Raw genomic sequence first — 22,065 nt, 5'->3', positions numbered from 1 at the left:
TCCCGATCAACGTTCATCATACTGAAGGGCTGAGATTAAGAGACTGTCCAAATTCGCATACCAGTGGACACAGATGTTCTATTTCAAAATAATGGAGAGGCTATGATTCAGGAGCTGGAGCAACTTTTTAAAAAATTGGTCCCATTTCAAACAAAACAAGCATTTGTAATACAGATAATAAAAAGTTGGAAACCTCCTAAATGTATAGGATCAGGAAATTGGTTAAATTACTCTGTATCTAACAGTGAATACAATGAATGTATGAAAATGGTGATATGAATCTGTTTCTACTGTCAGGAAGACATGTTCATGATATACTTTTAAGAAAAGAGCATTGCATGGTCAGATGCGGCGGCTCATGCCTGTAATACCAGCAGCATTTTGGGAGGCCGAGGTGGGTGAATCACTTGAGCCCAGGAGTTCGAGACCAGGCTGGGAAACATGACTTAACCATCTTTACAAAAAATACAAAAATTAGCCAGGTGTGATGGTGCACGCCTGTAATCCCAGCCACTCGAGAAGCTGGGGCTGAGAATCGATTGAGCCTGAGAAGTTGAGGCTGCAGTGAGTCATGATGGCACCACTGCATATATACAATGATATATGTATATATCCAGATACATATATACATATATCATTAGAAAAGATATAACAAGGGCTAACGCAATATCTGGATTTGAGGGATACTTTGTTTTCTTTTCTGTTTTTCTTGTTTTGTGATTTTATTTGTTTATTTTGTTTGACTGGCTTTTCTATATATGCTAATAGCCTGTATTTATGAGTAGCCACTAAGCATCAGGCATACAGCCTTCTATTTACTTCTGCAAATAAGTCCTCTAAAAATGAGGGAACCCAGAAAGGTCAGGCAACTTACCCAGGCCAGCATCATAAAATCAAGAATCTATCTGAGTCAGCCTGCCTCCAGACCCAGCTTCATCATCTTCTGTGGGACAGGCTAGGTTAACCCAAAGGTGGTGGAGTGGGGGACTTCAGGCCACCCTGAAGGCCTCTGGATGCCCTGGGATGACTGTGAGCACAAGCAGATACTCGGCTTAGGTATGCATTGCTAATTCCAAACTCTATAGGCTACTAATACATGCTCTTTCCTGGTCAGGTTTGGTCCAGAGCCTGGGCTGGGCCAAACCTGCAGGTGAAGCTTTCTAGTGCCTGCTCAAGTTGGGCAAATCGGTCCAGGACTCTCAGCCTACTCTCCTGCACACAGGCAGCCCCAGCACTGCCCAGCAACACCTGCCTGTTCGTTTGTTGACATACACATTGCCAAAGTGGGATCAATATGTCAATATTATTTTATTTTGCTTTTTTTCTCCTTAATTATGAATACTTTAATTCTGAGCACTGATGCAGGTATTAACATGCCTCAGCCGGGCACAGTGGCTCACGCCTGTAATCCCAGCACTTTGGGAGGCCAAGGCGGGTGGATCACCTGAGGTCGGGAGTTTGAGACCAGCCTGCCCAACATGGTGAAACCCCATCTCTACTAAAAATACAAAAATTAGCCAGGGATGGTGGCAGACACCTGTAATCCCAGCTACTTGGGAGGCTGAGGCAGGAGAATCTCTTGAACCTGGGAGGCAGAGGTTGCAGTGAGCTGAGATCGTGCCATTGCACTCCAGCCTGGGTGACGAGAGTGAAATTCCATCTCAAAAAAAGAAAAAAAGAAATGCCTCTACCATGTGAAAAACTTCCTATAGCTTCTTCCTACGCTTTCATTTTGGTTGTTTATTTTTAGACTGATAAACCTAGAAGTTTGGAAATATAGGGCATCCAGGTGACTATTCATTTTTCTTCTGAGATGAAGATGGCTTTTGTACCTCCCCCCAGAGGTCTAAATGAGGAAGAACCAGGCAACCCGATTGTATACAAGATCTATGAAGTACAATTCTCAGCCTTGGCTGAGTGTTGGACTCACCTGGGACTTTTAAAACCTGTTGATGCCTGAGTCCACTCTCAGAGATTCTGATTTAATTGGTATGGGGTGTAGCCTTGGCACTGGGGGATTTTCTAAGCTCTCCAGGTGATTCTAATGCATGGCAAAGTGATAATTATTTCCTGGAACCTGCCCTACCTTTCTTCATCCTCTTCCTCCACAATCCAAGGAGACAAAATTGGTTTGGAGGAAATAGTTTTTCTTATTGATCAGTCCTTCCCTAAGTGAAGCAGTGCGGATTAAGGTACTCAGGGTTTTCAGTGGCCCACCGAGAAAGCAGTGATCAGAGGAGTCCCGCCCATTTCTGACTCTCCCTTTCCCTTTTTATTCAGTATGGTATTGTGCTGGATGCCGGGTCTTCTAGAACCACAGTCTACGTATATCAATGGCCAGCAGAGAAAGAGAATAATACCGGAGTGGTCAGTCAAACCTTCAAATGTAGTGTGAAAGGTAAGGACTGAAGTGTGTCTGGGAGTTGCAATGGGAAGCAAGGTGAAGTTCTAAGTGTCTTGGAGGCCTGGAGAGGTCCTTAGATGTTGCTGGGAGGCAGGGAATGAGCATTGGACTGGGAGTCAGGAAATAGCAGATCTTGTGCTAGTGCTGCTACTCATCAGTGGAATAAACTTGCTCTAGTCACTTCCCTTCTCTGGGCCTCAGTTTTTTAATCTGTATACATGGGAAGGGGTGGCGTCAAGAACTGTGGATGGTCTGAGATTTTACCCTGCCATATTTTCATGGGTGCTGGAAGACATAAGACTCCTGGTTCAGAAACAAAGGATAATTTGTTACTCACAGGAGTAGCCCAGAGTATCAGCATTTTCTTACACTGGTACTGATTCCCAATTTGCCCAGGATGATGGAAAGAGGGACAGAGAGTATGCACTCATGCAATAGGTTCTGTCATAGGAAAGGAAGTCTGGGATTTTAGAGAAGCATTTATAATGGGCAGTGAGCATGTCTGCCTTTTGCTGTGGAGGGAAACACAAGGAACACATGGAAAGCTGTCTTCCAACAGTGATAAGGAGTAGTTGTGTGTACTGACGGGCAGGCAGAGAGAGAATGACAATATATAAACAAATGGACATGGCTCTGTTCCAGTAAAGCTTTATTTATGGACACTGAAATTTTGAATTTCATATAATTCTCACATCATGAAATGTAATTCTTCTTGTAAATTTTTTCCCAACATTAAAAAATGTAAAAACTCTCTTAGCTCACAGGCTGTACAAAAAAAAGGTGGTATACTGGATTTGGCCCATGGGGTGCCAGCCCTTGAAACGGAGTATTAGCAGCAATGATAATAAATGATCCTCCATGCAGCTCCCTGCCTTTTCCACAGCATATTCTGAGTTTTATATTAACTGTTTCCTTGTTCTTTATAGTTTCGTTTTATGTATGGTTTCTATTTTTTAAAACAAAATCAAACATGTATTCATATAAATGGAATCAACATATTTTATGCTGTATTTGCTTTGTTCACTAACAACATTGGATTTTTAAGATTCATCTGTGTTGATATGAGTAACTATCTTGCTCTTTTTTTTTTTTTTTTTTTTTTGAGACAGAGTCTCCCTCTGTTGCCCAGGCTGGAGTGCAGTGGCACAGTCTTGGCTCACTGCAATCTCTGCCTCCTGAGTTCAAGCGATTCTCCTGCCTCAGCCTCCCAAGTAGCCGGGATTACAGGTGCCTGCCACCACACCTGGCTAATTTTTGTATTTTTAGTAGAGATGGGGCTTCACCATGTTGGCCAGGCTGGCCTCGAACTCCTGACCTCAAGTGATCCACCTGCCTTGGCCTCCCAAAGCGCTGGGATTACAGGCATGAGCCACTGCGCCCAGCCTCATTTTTCCTTGTTGATAGGCATTTGTATTTTCTTGGTTAATTAATATCTTTACATATATTTATAGCAATTTCTGTTTTCTGTGAAATGCATGTTCATGTCTTTTGTTCATTTTTCTATTGAATTATTGAATTTTTCTTACTAATTCATTGAAATTCTTTATAAATATTCTAAATATGAATTCTTTGCCATTAATATTATCATATTATTGCTAATATCTTCTCACAGTTTGTAGTTTGTCTTTTTAGTTTGTGATGTCTCTTGATGAATAGAGGTTCTTGATTCTTATGTAAATACAACCATCAATATTCCCTTTTGTGGCTTGCTTTTTTGTATGTTTTATTTAAGAAATCCTTTCCTATCTTGAGGTCATACAGATATTTTTCTATGAAAAGTGTTATAATTTTGCCTTTTACAATTAAGTAATTAGTCGAAGTAATCGAGCCTAGTTAGGGAGTGTGTATAATTAGGAGTGTGTATAATTAGTCCAAGTAATCGAGCCTAGTTAGGGAGTGTGTATATGTGTAAGTCTTTTTCAAAGCCACTTATCTTCCTCATTCGAGCATTAGGATTTTTGAGTTGGCCTGTAGCCTCCCAACCAGGGTGTTCTGAATGTGCCCAGTGTATCCTTGAGCCCACAGGACAACAAGTTAGAGACTCCAGACCTGTCCTCCCAGCCCAGCAACCTCCTTTGTTTCCCTCAGTGAGCTGCCAAAACATTGTAAGTTCATGGGGATCATGGCATTGAAAAACTTGGGGAGCAGAGTTAGTCTTTCTCACCGGGAGACCAAGAGTCTTATTTGGATAATCAGAGTGAATTCTGATCATCCGCCCTCCGAGGAGGGCAGCCAGGAGCTTGCCTACCCTGATGCACAGGTGTTCCAGGTTAGGCTCTCCAGAAGCAGATGTAGAGACAGATTATGGAATGCAAGGTGGTTATTAGAGATGCACCATTATAGCAGAAAGCAGGCAGAGAGAAGGATTGGACAAAAAAAGAAGTCAAACTTCAACTCAGGCCTGATGAAGCTTCAACTGATCTGTTATGCTGCACTGGGTTGAAATGATGTGAAGTGGCTTGGCTGTAATACCCCTGTTGCTGCCACTCATCAGATGTTTGCCACCCTGGAAAGAGCAAGATCTTGAGCAAGGCAGCTCTCTGCAGCTCAGGCAGACCCTGAAGAAGCTGACAGCTGGAACAATAAGTCTATTTGAAGGGGTATTTGCACGGCATGTTTTTGGGTTCACCACACAGGGGACTTGGATATTTTCCCTTCTTTTTTTTTCTTTTTGAGATAGGGTCTCACTCTGTCTTCCAGGCTGGAGTGCAGTGGCACAATCATGGCTCGCTGCAGCCTAGACTTCCTGGGTTCAAGCAGTCCTCCTATCTCAGCCTCCTGAGTAGCTGGGACTACAGACAGTGCCACCACATCTGGCTAATTTTATTTTTTGTAGAGATGGGGTCTCACTATGTTGCCCAGGCTGGTCTTGAATTTCTGGGCTCAAGCCATCCTCCTGCCTCAGCCTCCCAAAGTGCTGAGATTCCAGGTGTGAGCCACTGCACCCAGCAGATATTTTCTGAGTGTTGCTTGCACTGTTATCCACAAGACACAGGCAGCTGTAGCCCTGCTGTGACCTCAACCAGCAATCCTCTATCTGCTCGGGTAACTCCTGAGCCATTTCCTCACCTTCAACCATGAAATAGGACAGCAGGCTGCTCCTTTCAAAGAGACTATGTGCTCTGAGTAAAGAGAAGAGAGTGTAAGATCGAGATTAAGACTTCACCTCATCCCTACTGTGTGAACCTTGGAAAGTTATCTAACCTCTCTGAGTCTCGACTTCCTCATCTTTAAAGTAAAAAACGTAATAGTAGTTATACCTACCCCATAGGAGTGATTTGAAGATTAAATGACATAATATATGTCAAAGAAATGCCTCGCATACAGTAAGTGCTCAATAAGCATTAGCTGTTATTCATGGGGCACCACAATCCAGAGCTCCTGGTGGATCCTCTTGCCACTTGTTACTCTGTCCCACAGTTACAAGATCTCTGTTTTTAGACCCAGGAGGGCAATTCAATCAAGTTAGTCCTGACAGCCTTACGACTGTGGGGAAAAATAAGACTTACGTGGGGAGGTGTTACAGCAGTCCCTCAGGGGAAGGGTTCCTTGGCCCACCCTGGATGGCATATGTGATTTAAGGAGGCACAGAGTCATGGAGGCCACAGCACATCCATAAATGATCTTCCCTTCTTTGATCACAGTAGCCTCAGGGATCCATATATACTCTGAGTGAACAGAAGACCACAAACTAAAGCTTAAATTACGAGTTGAAGTTCAGCAAGTGTCATCCCCTCCAAGACTTGTGGCTTCTCCAAGGATAATTTGGGTTTCTGGTTCCTCTGTTGCAAACTTCCCAGGACTCCCCTGTCTTGGCCAAACAGAAGCGGGTGATGAATGCTTGCTCACCCAGCAGGGATTCCCAGATGCCTAGGCCCTCAGAAATTTCTTTCTGGTAGGTATCAACCCCCAGTTGCTACTGTTTTCCATGAGTTCATTGCCTTTGCTGGCGGTTTCTGTGCTGGTGTCTGTGCCTCTGGCTGCTTGTGGCGAAGCCACCCCCTGGAGGTGCTGGGTTCTCTGCATGTGTCTCATCTCATCTGCAGTACTCATGCCTGCTGCTGCCTTTCCCCACAAGGGACATTCACAATGCCTTTCCTTTAAACCAGTAACTAAAAATTACTTAAGCTCCACTAGAGCCTAAACTTAACTATCTCCTACATTAAAATCCCTCAAAGAGTTGCATCAGAAACCAGGTCACCATAGCATTAAAAAACATCCTTTGCCGCTGGGTGCAGTGGCTCATGCCTGTAATCCCAGCACTTTGGGAGGCTGAGGTGGGTGGATCACCTGAGGTCGGGAGTTTGAGACCAGCCTGGCCAACATGATGAAACTCTATCTCTACTAAAAATACAAAAATTAGCCAGGCATGGTGGTGGGCGCCTGTAATCCCAGCTACTCGGGAGGCTGAAGCAGGAGAATTGCTTGAACCCAGAAGGCAGAGGTTGCAGTGAGTGGAAATCACACCACTGTACTGCAGCCTGGGTGACAGAGCGAGACTCCATTTCAAAAAAAAAAAAAAAAAATCCTTTGCCAATAGTTGGCCGGAGCTCAAGCTGAGGCGCGTGTCTTTGGCTTCTGTTTCCCCTCAAGTAAGTTTTGTGCCATCTGTTTAACCCTCTCTCCCCATATTGAAATAGCAATTTCCATGCTCCTCTCATGGGACCAAGTATCCAAGTCCAAGTATCCTAGGAGCCTGTGAATCCTATCTCCTTTTCCCTCTGGGAGGCTTAATGGACCTTATGCAAACAGGCTTTCTGGTGACATACTCCCAAGGTTTCACCATTCTATCTTGCCTCTCGCCAGCCGCTATCCAGAGACCAGCTGTTGCAGATTATATTTTGTTTAGCCCAGATTGGACTAGCCAATCTCCTTACTATAGAGATGTATGGTGGTTTGAAAGTCTCATTGATTGGTTGATTTAATAAATATGTATTAGGTGCCTGCTGTTTGATACGAACTGTTCTTGGCACCAGGAATTCAGAAATAAGCAATATATACAAAATCTGTGGTTATGTGTTATGAGACTTGCATTCCAATGAAGAAGATAGACCAAAAAAAAAAAAAAAAAGGGCATATAACGAGTGTCAGGGAGACATGATGTGAAGAGAAATCAGGCAGGGTGGGAAATAGAAAGTGATCATGCTGTTTTGAACAGGACTGTCAGGGAAGTATGAAGAATATGACAGCTAAGCAGAGACAAAAGTGAGACGAGACAGTGAGCCATGTAAATGTCTGGGGGAAGAACATGCTGAGCAGAGGCGTGGTAAGGGAAAAGGCCAAGCGTGGAAGCTGCTCAGCATTTTCTAGGAAAAGCCAAGGGGCCAGTGTGGCTGGAAGAAAGATGAGAAATGAGACTGAAGCTATACCAAGGCCAGCTCCTTGGAGGGCCTTGAGGTGTCATAAGGGTTTGACTGTGACTCAGATGAAGTTTCTTCAAAGTATATTGGGAAGCCATTAGAAGATTCTAACCAGGGAACTAATATGATATGACTTCTGGGTTTTTAACGGATCGCTCAGTTGATATAGAACACGTAGTCAGGGGCTAAGATTGGAAGCAAGGACACCAGTTAAGTGCTGTTAAATCAGTATGGGTGAGAGATTAGGTGATGGTCAATTTGTCCTTGACTAGTGCTTCTCAACACAAGGTGAATTTGTCTCCCAGGAAACATTTTGCAATGTCTGGAGATCTTTCTGATTGTCATGACTGGGTCCGTGGTGCATAGAGGACATTTCTCATCTTTCTTCCAGCCACACTGGCCCCTTGGCTTTTCCTAGAAAATACTGAGCAGCTTCCATGCTTGGCCTTTTTCCTTGCCATTCTACAATGTTCTAAGCATTGTACAATGCACAGAACAGCCTCCACAACAAAGAATTATCTACCCCAAAATGTCAGTAGCACCAAGGTTGAGAAACCTTGGTTTACGAGGTTCTGGGGAAGGGGGTGAGAAGTGCTTAGATTTGCAAGGTATTTTGAAGGTAGGACCAACATGATTTTATGATGGACTTGATGTGAGGCATCTGAGTTGATAATACATGAGCAAGAGTTTGGATATGAGCAACTGTGTGCATCACAACACCATTTACTGAGATTGGGGAACACTGGGAATGGAGCATACTGGGGGCAGGGCAAGACTTAAAGAGTTTGGTTTTGGGCATATTAAGTTGGAGATGGCTATAAATCATGTGAGTCAGGGGACAGCAAACTTTTTTCTGTAAAGAGTTAGACGATAAATATTTTAGACTTGTGAGCCATATGGTCTCTGTCATAACTGCTCAACTCTGCCCCTTTAGCATGAAAACAGCCATAGACAATGTGTAGATGAATTAGCATGTTTGTATTTCAAAAAAAAAAAAAACTTTACTTATGGACACTGACATTTTAATTTCTTATAATTTTCATGTCATGAAATGCTGTTCTTCATTTGATTTTTTTCCAACTACTTGAAAATGTAAAAATTATTCTTCACTCGCAATCCATACAAAAACAGGTATTGAGTCAAATACATTGCTCACTCCTGATCTATATAGTGCTGTGTGGTTGTCAGATAGGCAAGTCAGGAGTCAGGGGAGGAGGAGGTTGAAGAAATAAAGCTGAGGGTCATCATAATACAGATGATATCCAGCCCCAGCTCATCTAGGGAGTGAGTAGATACTAAAGAAAAGAGATCTGAGGACTTAGCCTTACACACTCCAGTACTGAGAGACTGGGAAGAGGAGGAGGATCCAGCAAATGAACTTAGGAGGAATGGCAGCCAGTAAGGGGAGAAGAAGTTCAGAACCCAAATCCAAGGTATTTGAAGAAAGAGGAAGTGCACAATTAGGTAAAAAGTGATGGGGAGCTTCTAACCTAAGAAGTTAGACAGACATGATATGCCCCCAGTGTGGTGATGTACAGCAAGAAAAACCTAGCACACCTAGGAAGTGCTCTTGCCAAAAAATCAAACCTGAATCTGATCACATTTCTAGAAATTAACTCCCAGTTTATAAAAAACACAGGAGATAAAGGAACATGTTCAATGACACCTCACAGATCCAATCAGCAAAATCCAAAATGAGAGAGCTACTCCATTAAAATTATTTCTTTAGGCCGGGCGCGGTGGCTCACGCCTGTAATCCCTGCACTTTGGGAGGCCGAGGCGGGCGGATCACGAGGTCAGGAGATCAAGACCATCCTGGCTAACACGGTGAAACCCCGTCTCTACTAAAATACAAAAAATTAGCCGGGCGCGGTGGCGGGCGCCTGTAGTCCCAGCTACTCGGGAGGCTGAGGCAGGAGAATGGCGCGAACCCGGGAGGCGGAGCTTGCAGTGAGCCGAGATGGTGCCACTGCACTCCAGCCTGGGCGACAGAGTGAAGACTCCGCCTCAAAAAAAAAAAAAAAAAAAAAAAAAAAAAAATTATTTCTTTAATAAATAAATGGCAAGAAAAAAGGGGTCATGAAAACTGTTACAGAATAAAGAATCTTAAAAAACATCCAAATGCACATACAAGGTATGGACTTCGGTTTCTGCATCACACTATAAAGAAAATGTTAGTTATTCTGGGAAATTTGAACACTGATGTGTCTTTAATATTAAGAACTTTTTTAGGAGTGATTTTTTTCTTAGGTATCATGGTTATACTTTTCAGAGTCCTTCCCTCTTCAAAACATATACTAATGTGTTTGCAGATGAATTAATATAATGCCTGGGATTTTCTTTACAATAATTCATAGAGATGGAAAAAAGAAAGCATATAGATGAAAATAAGGTGGGCTGTGTATTGATTAACTGTTGAAGCTGAATGATCAGTGTATGGGGATTCATTTTACTAGTTTCACAGAAAAGAATTATGAGGAACGTGAACACTTACCTGTGATGTTCAGCACAGTTTTGTTGTTTTTATTGGCATTGTGGAAAGAAAACCCTGTTAAATAACCTGTCACATAAGAATATGCCTGAGAGCTTAATCTGACATTTTATTTACTGAGAGAGTTGTGTCTTTTTAAAAATAACTTTCTAATTACAAAATAATATATTTTCATTGTGTGAAAATCAGAAAACATAGGTAAATAAAATGGAACCAGGCACAATGGTGTGCACCTATATTCCCAGCTACTCAGGAGGCTGAGGCAGAAGGATCACTTGAGCTTAGGAGTTTGAGACCAGCCTGGGCAACATAGCAAGACCTCATCTTCATCTAAAAGTAGAAAAGGAAGTAAGATCATCCATAATCCTTCACACCAGAGGGGAAAATAATTCTTTTTTTAGGATTAATATATTTTTGTATTAAAAATTATTCATACAGGCTGGGTGCAATGGCTCACTCCTATAATCCCAGCACTTCAGGAGGCCAAGCAGATCAACTGAAGTCAGGAGTTTGAGACCAGCCTGGCCAACATGGTGAAACTCCGTCTCTCCTAAAAATACAAAATTAGCCGAGTCTGTTGTTGCATACCTGTAGCCCCAGCTACTTGGGAGGCTGAGGCAGGAGAATCACTTGAACCTGGGAGGTGGAGGTTGCAGTGAGCCAAGATGATGCCATTGCACTCTAGCCTGGGTGACAAGAGCAAAAAATTCCGTCTCAAAAAAAAATATATATATATACACACACACACACACACACAAAAATATATATATATATTTATTTAATTGTTGTCATTAGTGTTTCTTACAGCTACTTCAGTTCTGAACTCCTGAGATCAAGCCACCAAGCTCATCAAGCCCAGGGCTTATGGTGCTGTCATTTGTCTGTTGTAGGAGGTCATTCCCCCAGGAGAGAAGATTACATTAGAGGCTCTCTCCTTGGCCAAGGTTGGGAAAGCCTGTCTTTGCTTCTCTGGCACTGTCGATGAAATCCACATGTCTGTGCATCTTAATGGACACATCCAAGTAAAACTTGTAATTAGAGAGCTCAGGGTTTTTTTATTGGTTTGTGGTAGTTAGAAGATGGGTGGGAAAGGTTAAGAAAGGGCCGTTGAAGGAGGCAGTGGCTCTACCAATTCCAAAGAAGGAAGTTTCCAGAGGGACCATATTCCCTCCATCTTCCTTGTCTGTCCTATACTTAGTCTTCCTTCAAGTAGGACTTATTTAAACTCAGAGCCTGGACTGGGAGAACAAATTAAGTTACGTTCATGCAATGGCATGCAATGCAACTGTAAAAAGAAATGAAGAATATTTATATACTGCTATGGAGTGGCTACTAGGAAGTATTGTTGAATGCAAAAAAAAAAAAAGTGGAGAAAGGTATATATAGTAAATTACCATTTATCTAGAAGTTGGGGTGATTAAAAATATATGTACTTGCTTATTTTAAACAAACATTGGTTAAACTTTTTTTAAAAAAGAAACTACTTACAGGAAGAGGAGACAAGGAGAGAATCTAGATGTCTCTGAATATACCTAGTTTTGTAGATCTGATGTTAGAACTATGTAATTATTTTAATAACTATAAAACAATATCGCTTTTTAAAAAGTAATTCCTAAAACTCAAAAGTAAAATGCAACAGGCCAGGCATGGTGTCTCACACCCATAATCCCAGCAATTTGGAAGGCCGAGGAAGGTGGATCACTTGAGGCCAGGAGTTCGAGACCAGCCTGGCCAACATGGCGAAACTCTGTCTTTACAAAAAATACAAAAATTAGCCAGGCAAGGTGGCATGCGCTTGTAATCCCAACTACTTGGGAGGCTGAGGCACAAGAATCGCTTGAATCTGGAAGACGGAGGTTGTAGTGAGCCAAGATCACACCACTGCACTCCAGCCTGGGTGATGGAGCGAGACTCCATCTCAGAAAAAAAAAAGAAGATATCACCATTTGCAACCCCTAATGAAATAATGGATCTAAGCCATTTTCATTGATAATGCTAACAGCACAAAAAGAGAGACAACCAGACACTGTGCCTCCTATTATAAGTCCACACTAATCCCTATATATTTTTTTAAAAATTCAAACCTGATCTGATCAAGCCTCTACATTCAATTAACAATTTATAGAAATACAAAGGACCAAGAAAGATGTTCATTGAATTATGAGGGTACAATCGACAAACTCAAGACTGTGGAAATTCTTCAGGACAGAGAAATTGCAATAAAAACTTTTAATAATTAGGAGGAAAAATAGAAAGGGAAGGCAGAACCAATAGACAGAAAGAGACTTAAGATTGCACTGTACGGAATTTATTGGGATCCTGACTCATACAAATGAGGAAAGGGTGGTGGATGGAGTAAGAAGGAGGGAGGAAGAGGAGGAGGAGGAAGAGAAAGAGACAGAGAGGATGAGAATGAGAATGGATATGGAGGCAATGTGAACCATGACTAGATAGTTCATGATATTAAGAAATTATTTTTTTGGCCAGGCATAGTGGCTCACGCCTGTAATCCCAGCACTGTGGGAGGTCGAGGCAGGTGGATCACCTGAGGTCAGGAGTTCAAGACCAGCCTGGGCAGCATGGTGAAACCGTGTCTCTACAAAAAAAAAAAAAAAAAAAAAATTAGCCAGGTGTGGTGGTGCACACCTGTAATCCCAGGTACTCAGGAAACTGAGGCAGGAGAATCACTTGAACCTGAGAGGTGGAGGTTGTAGTGAGCCGAGATCATGCCACTGCAATCCAGCCTGGGCGACAGAGCAAGACTGCCTCAAAAAAAAAAAAAAAAAAAAAAAGAGAGAAAAAAAAGAAAAAAAAAAGAAAAGAAAAATTATTTTTAATTTGTACAGGTATAATAATTCAACTGTAGTTAGGGCTTTTTCAAAGAATTTTTACTTTTTGTGATACACACTGAAATATGGGAATTAAATGACACATCTGCAGTTTGCTTGGTGGGGAACAAGTGGAAGACTGTACAGATGAAATAAGAGTCGATTATTGTTGAAGCTGGGAGATAGATGCATGAGTTTCAATATACTATTCTCTCTACTTTTACTTATATTTGAAATTTTTATAATGAAAACATTTTTTTTTTTTCTGAAACGGAGTCTGGCTCTGTCGCCCAGGCTGGAGTGCAGTGGCCGGATCTCAGCTCACTGCAAGCTCCGCCTCCCGGGTTTACGCCATTCTCCTGCCTCAGCCTCCCGAGTAGCTGGGACTACAGGCGCCCGCCACCTCGCCCGGCTAGTTTTTTGTATTCTTTAGTAGAGACGGTGTTTCACGGTGTTAGCCAGGGTGGTCTCGATCTCCTGACCTCGTGATCCGCCCGTCTCGGCCTCCCAAAGTGCTGGGATTACAGGCTTGAGCCACCGCGCCCGGCCGAAAACATTTTTTAAAAGTAGGCCCTGGCTTACTTTTTTCACAATTGTAATTCATTCCTTTAGAGGTTGCAAGTAGACTGATCAGTGTGACCATATAGGACTTACCACATCCAGCTGTTTTCAACCCCCTACCAAACCCCAATAATTTTCAAAGCCAGTCTGTTTTTTATTTAAAGGTTGTATTACCGCTGTTGGTTCCTGGAAATGCTGACAGATGCTGACTGCTTGCTTTTCAGGCTCTGGAATCTCCAGCTATGGAAATAACCCCCAAGATGTCCCCAAAGCCTTTGAGGATTGTATGCAAAAAGTCAAGGGGCAGGTTCCATTTCACCTCCACGGCTCCACCCCCATTCACCTGGGAGCCACAGCTGGGATGCGCTTGCTGAGGTAAAGGCTAAGTGGCACAAAGGGGCCCATTTGACCAAAATAACCAAGAATGTGTTGAACCTTGCCAAGAATGTAAGTCTATTTCTGGGAACAACCCTCGCCCCCCAAAAAGAAGCCATATTCTGCCATAAATTTGGGCTTTAAAGATTGGGAAACTTTTAGTCTTTATTTTAATACCCAGAAAGAAACAGTTCTAAAATTGTTTCCCTCTCACTTGGTGATTTTACTGGGAACTTTGAAAAAGAGAGAGGTAATATGAAATCCGCTCATGGGATATAACTCTACTGCTTTGGAAAAGTAGCTGTTTTGACACTTGGTATTTTGACACCTGTGGACAACCAGCTAAGTTTGGTAGTAAGTACAACCCATAGCTATGTAGCTTCTGCTTGTGTACAAAATACCACTGAAATCTGCTTTAAAACAATGGCATGTCTGCACCTCAAATCAGTCAAAGCTTTTGCAGTTGTTATGAAACAAGCATCTCATTTCACTCACTCAATTAGTTACTTCTAAATTTGTAGTCATGGCTTTTGGCCCAGTTGCATGTTTTTGAATGTCTTTTCTCTTTTTTCTCCATTATAGCATTTCCTTGACCTTGAAATTTAAAAAAAACAGTTTCCAAAAATAAACATCAAACTTAAATCTACTCAGAGTAGAGGCTACTCCAAGTGTTGGAATAAGGTTTTATCACAAGAAGACATCACTTATTCTGCTTCAAAGGCACTTTATGATTCCAAGCATGCAAAATTATCTATGTCGGAGTATTAAGAAAATAAAAAAAGAACAAACAGAGCTCCTTTAACATGATAATGAAAAGAAATCATGACGTGCTCTCCGTTAGACTGGGCCTTTTCCTTATAGTCTCATAATTCTCATTTCTAATCTGATTTCCTGGTTGACCACATTGAATGTGGAAAGAAGTCAGATTTCTTTGCTCACTCTTGGAATCTGCAGTGTATTTCTAAATCATTTCATTTACGTGTAACAGAAATGACTTAAAAACTCCTTCCTTTTGCCTTTTCTTTCTTATAAAAACAGTTCTTTCAACAAGGGTGGAACGGAAACCTTGTAATCTCAGAGAACACAGCAAGGCAGCCCCTTTACAGGCTCTTAATTCCATGGACCTAAAATCCTCATCTGCTGTAGTGGATGCTTCCTTAACACAACATGTGTGGAGCTACTTATAGAAAAGTCAGCTGCAGGATGTGCTCATGAAGTTTTCAACTTGGAGACTGAATGCTTAGGGCTTAGTTTGTGAAATCCTTCTGCTTTCACTCTATTCAATCCACATTTTCAGGCTGAATTTCCCATTTCAGAATATATTAGGATGCTGTTTACCCTCCCTGGGATTTGACTTCAGGTAACAAGTTTCAGCACAGGACCTGAGCAATACCAACAATATGAATGGGATAAGTGACTACAATCAGAGAGAAATACTGGTCCAATTCCATTAAATGTCTGTAGAAGTTACTCTAAAATATCTTTGCTTTACCAGTAGTGTTTGTACCTATGTAAACTTCTTGGTTGAACTGGCTCTGACCTTATGACTTAAGTGGACTTCTACTACTCTAAAAACAAAAACAAAACAAACAAACAAACAAACAGCTCTTAAGAACCTGACTTTTTTTTGGTTGCTTCCCCTCCCTCCCCCAGTCTTTCAGTGAGAAATAATTAAAAGGCTCTGCAATTTACAGCTCATGACAAAAACCACGGAACAGAAAACTCACCCCTTAGGAAAAAGTGAATGTCTCCTTTGAATAAATTAAGTACTAACTTTTTCTTGTAAAACTGTTTTCTGATGATGATCTATTTCTTCTGAGGAACTAGCTGATATTTTAATTACTAGACAAGTAAAACAGAAAAGAAAACAATTAATGAGAATTAGCTGGGATGAGAATTGATGAAACTGGGAAAACTCTGAATTATTTTCCAAGCAGTGATAACTGGCCACTGAATTGGAATGGATCCTGCTTATAGCCTTGCTCTTTCTTCTTCCTGATTGTCAGCCAGTGCCCCTGGCTGTCTTAACCCACGGATGAAAGAGGAAATAATCTCCCAAGCGAGCTCTTTCATAGCGTAAAATGGCAGCGATGGATGCCATAACATTCTGTCACTAGGAATAGAATGCTGTGTTGCCACTTGTCTAAGAGTCAGCACACCAGTGGTTTTTCAATCCAGTGACAGCCATGATGACTGTCATATCCCTTCATGCTAAAGCCCTCCCAAAGACTGAAGCAGAAACAGCTGAAAACTCAATGTTCTTCCTTTCCCCTTTCCTACTAAGCTCCCCTTCCTTCTTGTCAGATGAGGGTTCCTTCGTATGGTGCCTTCAAGAGATTATTTATGCCACTCTTATGCCTTCATCAATCTCCTTTCCTCTGCTGATCTGAGAGAGCAATGGCAGTTAAATAGGAGGCTCTTTTGATACATGAACAGATGATATAGGTGGGGAGAACAAATTGTACTTTTACTGAAAGCAATTTTCCTACTTGGCAGCTTGACAGGTAACAAGTGGATCCTGCCTTCACGGTTGCCCCAGAAGACTTCAACTTGCAAAAGGGATTGTGGTGTACAGCACACATCTGGAAAATCATTCATCCCCACCAGCAGGGAGATGGGGAAGTTTGCATTTTCACCTGAGTGAGACTATATATTTTAAGACTCTATTGTCTGGGCACTCAGACTTGTTTGTTTTGTGCCTTGCATAGGTTGCAAAATGAAACAGCAGCTAATGAAGTCCTTGAAAGCATCCAAAGCTACTTCAAGTCCCAGCCCTTTGACTTTAGGGGTGCTCAAATCATTTCTGGGCAAGAGGAAGGGGTATATGGATGGATTACGGCCAACTATTTAATGGGAAATTTCCTGGAGGTGTGTGGAAACAAATGCATGGTTTTTAATCTTACTGTTTTTCCTATCTCTTGTGAGTGATAGCCTAAGTAGAGGTACACACCATTAGGGATATCTGTCCTGTATCACTCCTATCATGTAATGCATTAGGGAAATACCTATGAGACAATAGCTAAGAAAGACCTATATAGCTGGGGAGAAAACATGGTCATAAATAGGACTAAATGCTTGGGAGGGAGGGAATCTCATCACTTTACTAGCTTGTAAGAAATTGAAGGGGGTGGGATCTAAATTTAACACTAGGCTATGGGTCTTTGGGAGGGCAGTTGAATAATCCTTCAGAGAGGCTCCATGACCATTTGAAATTTACAAAGCCCTCAGTCCCTGCATCCCTAAGTCCCCAGAGACAGGAGGAAGTCTTCACTCTGTGTTCCCAGGTCTCCTCACAGTCCAGTCCCTGCACTCCCTGCTCCCTTGGTGCAGAGGAAAGTTGACTCCAAGAGACAACTGCCATGTTACAGGGGGCACAAAACAGGAGTTACTCAGAGCATATCCAGCCCAAGACCTATTTTGTTCCCTTTCAAATGTATTTTAAATTTTTAAATAGTTACCAACAATTAACATTTGGGAAATTTCACATAAAAATCCATACTTCTAGCTTCTTCTGACCTCCTCACTCCTCCCAAAAATCGGAGGAACTGGTCACAGTAGATGCACATTCCTGCCCGGTAATGGGAACAGAGTGTAATTCATGGACTCTCCAGTTTGCCACAGACCCCACCACTCCCTGTTATACACCTAATCTACTTCACTCATTTATTACTTACCTATGTTACTTGCCCAGCTCTTGTAAGCACGTGAATTCACCACCTCTGAAAGAAAAGGAGAGAATTGGCCTCACATGCTCTCTCTGTCCTACTTCTTAGTAATAGGAGACGAGGCTTGGGTGGAGAACTTTGGGCAAACAGAGATGGTGCCTTTGGCTTTCTTTCTCACTTCCTTTTCCCACTGTGCAGAAGAACCTTTGGCATATGTGGGTGCACCCGCATGGAGTGGAAACCACGGGTGCCCTGGACTTAGGTGGTGCCTCCACCCAAATATCCTTCGTGGCAGGAGAGAAGGTGGATCTGAACACCAGCGACATCATGCAGGTGTCCCTGTATGGCTACGTGTACACGCTCTACACACACAGCTTCCAGTGCTATGGCCGGAATGAGGCTGAGAAGAAGTTTCTGGCAATGCTCCTGCAGGTACTTGAGTCGGGGGTAGGGGGTGGCAGGTGTTGTCTTGAGGGTTTGAGCTGAGGGGAGAATGCCCTGCCTTCTGGAGTCTGTCCTCTCCACTTCAATTGAAAGGTAGATGGAAATAACCCCATTTTCCAATTTACTCCTGGGGGTCCAAGTCCCTTTCCCCTCTCTCTCTCTTTCTTCCCCTCCCTCTCCCTCTCATGTTGCCCACTCCCAGTGAATTTGAGTAAGAAGTCTAGGGAATTTCCAGAGCTTCACATGTTTTCTAAATGACTCAAGACCTGGAATCCCTTTATGGACACAAACAGTTTTAAACCGGGAGCTAAATAAGCCTGAGATTTTTGAGACTCCCCTGGGTGTAGACAAAATAATATTAGTGGTCACAAGAGAAATGTGTGCTGAAGGGGGAGAGGGCAGAGCCTTCCCAGGCTTAGCCTCCTTTTAGATGGGTCTATATTAGGCAGGCTTGATACCCTTTATATGGTGGAACTTTAGAGCAACCACATTCCATCATGTTGATCAGTAATTCATTTGGTAAGTGTTTCAGAGCCCAGAAGGCTAATTCAGGCATCAGCTAGAAAGTTGTTGCTGATATTAAATTCAACATTATGTAGTGTGTGTTCATGAGGGCACTAACTCCATAGGTGAGACCCCAGACCCAAACGCTACTGCTCTGGGGACATCAATCTTAGCCATGGCTAGGTGGCTGAGAGGATGGGCCTTGACTACCTAGAGGGGTATGAGGAAATCAGAAGCCACAGATTCTGGCTTCTTACGGGACTCAAAGGCAGGGGAATTAGCCTAGGAACAAAATGGACACAACATCAGTAGGTTAACCCAATTAGCCTAGGAACAAAATGGACACAACATCAGTAGGTTAACCCACATTCCTCCAACCTACTCTGATAACTGAAGACAGGAGCAGACTCTATCCTGCAGAAGAGTTGAGGGGGATCACAAAAGTGCATCTTCAGCAGGACTCACAACTTCAGACCCCTGCATTTACCCAGTGTTCATGCAGGGTGGGTTGTGGGAACTCAGCTTCCACTTCTGGCCCCTCCTCCAAACCTCTCCCCAATCCTCCCTGAAACGGCTGAGGCCCTGGGACACACGCATGGGACATTTATTGTCAGGAGAGTCTGAGCACTGCCTGGAAAGAACAGATGTGAGAAGCCTGCAGACAGCCCTCAACTACCCTTCTGTACTAATCCGTGCTCACACTGCTATAAAGAAATACCTGAAACTGGGTAATTTATAAAGAAAAGAGGCTTGTTTAATTGGTTCATGGTTCTGTGGGCTGTACAGGTTTCTGCTTCTAGGGAGGCCTCAGGAAACTTACAGTCATAGTAGAAGGCAAAGGGGAAGCAAGCACTTCTCACATGCGGGAACAGGAGGGAAGACGCCACACACTTTTAAACAACCAGATCTCGTGACAACTCACTTACTATCATGAGAACAGCAAGGAGGAAATCTGCCCCCATGACCTAATCACCTCCCACCAGGCCCCTCCACCAACAGTGGGATTACGATTTTACATGAGGCAAAGCCAAACTATGTCACCTTCCATGGCTCCCACCCCAACTTCCACTTCCCTCCCCAGTCAGCCAAACCAAGCCCTACAGGTAACTCAATCAATGCTCCCTATCAGGGGTCTCAATACTCATCACTCATCCCTACTTGCTCATCAAAGTAGTTCAACCAACATGCTTCTTTCTTTCTGGGAGAGAAGCTCTAGAAAATCCTCTTTTCTCCAGCTCCTTTTACTTCTAGCAATGCTTAATGTCCTTTGCTCCAGCTCTGACTCTAGCAGGAGTAGAATGTGGAAGCTCAGGTGAAATCCTCCTTTTTCCAGGGTGAGTGGGGATCAGAGAGGCTAATCTTCTAAATTTGGCTGGCCCTGTGGAATGTGTGTTTCTGTCTGTCTGCATGTGTCTGTGTGTTTTTGTACTTATACAATGTTTACTAAAGAATGATTATCTATATATCCAGCAGTCCACAGAAGAGAAGTAAATACTTTACCTTTCTGAGGTCTGATTTAGGCTTGAGAATGCCAGTCTCCAAATGTGAGCCCAGCACTGGGGGTGGAGGAGTGAGCACCCATCCTCTCACAGTCAGCTCACAGGAACAGGGACACATGTCTTCAATTTGCCTGGTAACCTCTAGATGCCTGATAGGGTGACTCTGCCCTCAGAGGCTTCTGACTCATCCAAGAGGAGAGATTCATATGAGATGAGGATTACTGACAAATTCATGTCAAGACCTGCCTGACCAACAGTTTCATAGGTCAAATATGTATTGCCAAGCCTTGACTTGGAAGGTTCACACAAATTATTGCATCGTAAACACTGACTGAGTAAATTCCATCAGTCTGGATCTTGTTTCCTCATCTGTAATATAAGGAACTACGTAGTGTGGTGAGAATGATAGCTGGATATGTACTTTGCAAATTACTTTCATATTAATAAGTCTCCAGTCACCTTGGAGCTGAAGTCTCATTCTGACAACATGTTGGATATTAGGAATATGTATTCACTTTCTTTCCATTTTTAAGTAAGAAATTTGTCTTCTGTTTTTAATGTAATATATGTTCAGTGAAAAACATTTAGAAGATGCACACCAAAAACTATAAAGGATTTCTTTTTTTTTTTTTTTTTTTTTGAGACGGAGTCTTGCTCTGTAGCCCAGGCTGGAGTGCAGTGGCCGGATCTCAGCTCACTGCAAGCTCCGCCTCCCAGGTTCACGCCATTCTCCGGCCTCAGCCTCCCGAGTAGCTGGGACTACAGGCGCCCGCCACCTCGCCCGGCTAGTTTTTTATATTTTTAGTAGAGACGGGGTTTCACCATGTTAGCCAGGATGGTCTCGATCTCCTGACCTCGTGATCCACCCGTCTCGGCCTCCCAAAGTGCTGGGATTACAGGCTTGAGCCACCGCGCCCGGCCAGGATTTCTTTAAAAACAGAATTAACCACTATTAATCATACTATTGCATTTTCTTCCACTTTTTTAATGTATGAAAGTGTAAAAACTTGGCTTCATATGGTATATATAATTTTATATTTACCTTTTATTTTACCTAACCATATATTATGGTCAATTTCCTGTGTTGTTAATGTCCTTTTAAAATATTATTTTTATGAGAGCATAGTATTCCAAGTACCATAACTTAAAAAGAAAAAGAAATTGACCATTTGATTATGAAAGAAAGTACATTCTTATTGTAAAAATTTAAAGCCATACAAAGAGTGTTAAAGTCAAAATGAAAGATCCTCCTTCCAATCCCATTTACTGAATGCCATCACTGGTCAAAGCTTAATATGTTGTTCTTCTACACTTTCCAGGTCAGTATATTAACTTATTTTCTTTACTATTTAATATCCCATAATGTATCAATCATTCCCTTCCTCATGGACATCAGGCTGTGTCCTGTTTTGTTGCTACGACAATAATATAATAAGCCTTCTTACCCATATAACCTTATGAACCAGTGATTTTATTTCTGTAGGATAGGTTCAAAGGACAGGTGTATTTTTTTTATTTAAATGAACAAATAGGTAATCTTCCAACAAAATTAAAACCATGCAGATTACCACCCATGTTGTGATGACTTTTTGAAATAAGCTTCAGGAATTCCAAAACATTCTAATAATAAGTACTTAGATAATGAGGATCTGTTTCTGGATTTTCTGTTCGATACATTCATTGTTCTATTTTGGGACCAATATCATGTTGTTCTACCTGCAATAGTCTATTTTTTACTCTCAGATGTTTATCTTGAACTTCAAAGTCATTTGAAGCAGTAACAAAAAAGAAAGTTTTTTGTTGAGATTGTGATTGTAATTACATTGATTCATACATTAATTTGGTTAAAATGTGCTTATTAGTGACATCAACAATTTCTATCCAGAATTATACAGTGTATTTCCATTTATTTAATTCTTGGCTTGTATCCTTCA

At 42.2% G+C, this 22,065-nt stretch overlaps 1 protein-coding gene across 3 annotated transcripts in view; it reads left to right on the top strand.

The window, feature by feature from the left end:
• Nucleotides 1–22,065, top strand: part of ENTPD3 (ectonucleoside triphosphate diphosphohydrolase 3) — a 41,819-nt gene that overhangs the window by 11,628 nt on the left and 8,126 nt on the right. For all 3 annotated transcript variants that reach the window (XM_025376763.1, XM_025376764.1, XM_025376765.1), the window contains 4 exons: nt 2,281–2,398; nt 13,869–14,019; nt 16,728–16,887; nt 17,883–18,116. In XM_025376763.1, the coding sequence (XP_025232548.1) occupies nt 2,281–2,398; nt 13,869–14,019; nt 16,728–16,887; nt 17,883–18,116 (663 nt within the window). The remainder of the gene's footprint in view (nt 1–2,280; nt 2,399–13,868; nt 14,020–16,727; nt 16,888–17,882; nt 18,117–22,065) is intronic.

The sequence above is a fragment of the Theropithecus gelada genome, chromosome 2 (genome assembly GCF_003255815.1).
Source record: "Theropithecus gelada isolate Dixy chromosome 2, Tgel_1.0, whole genome shotgun sequence".
In the NCBI taxonomy this organism is placed as follows: domain Eukaryota; kingdom Metazoa; phylum Chordata; class Mammalia; order Primates; family Cercopithecidae; genus Theropithecus; species Theropithecus gelada.
Note: the sequence above shows the minus strand (reverse complement) of the source record. Positions and strands in the feature narration are given on the sequence as shown.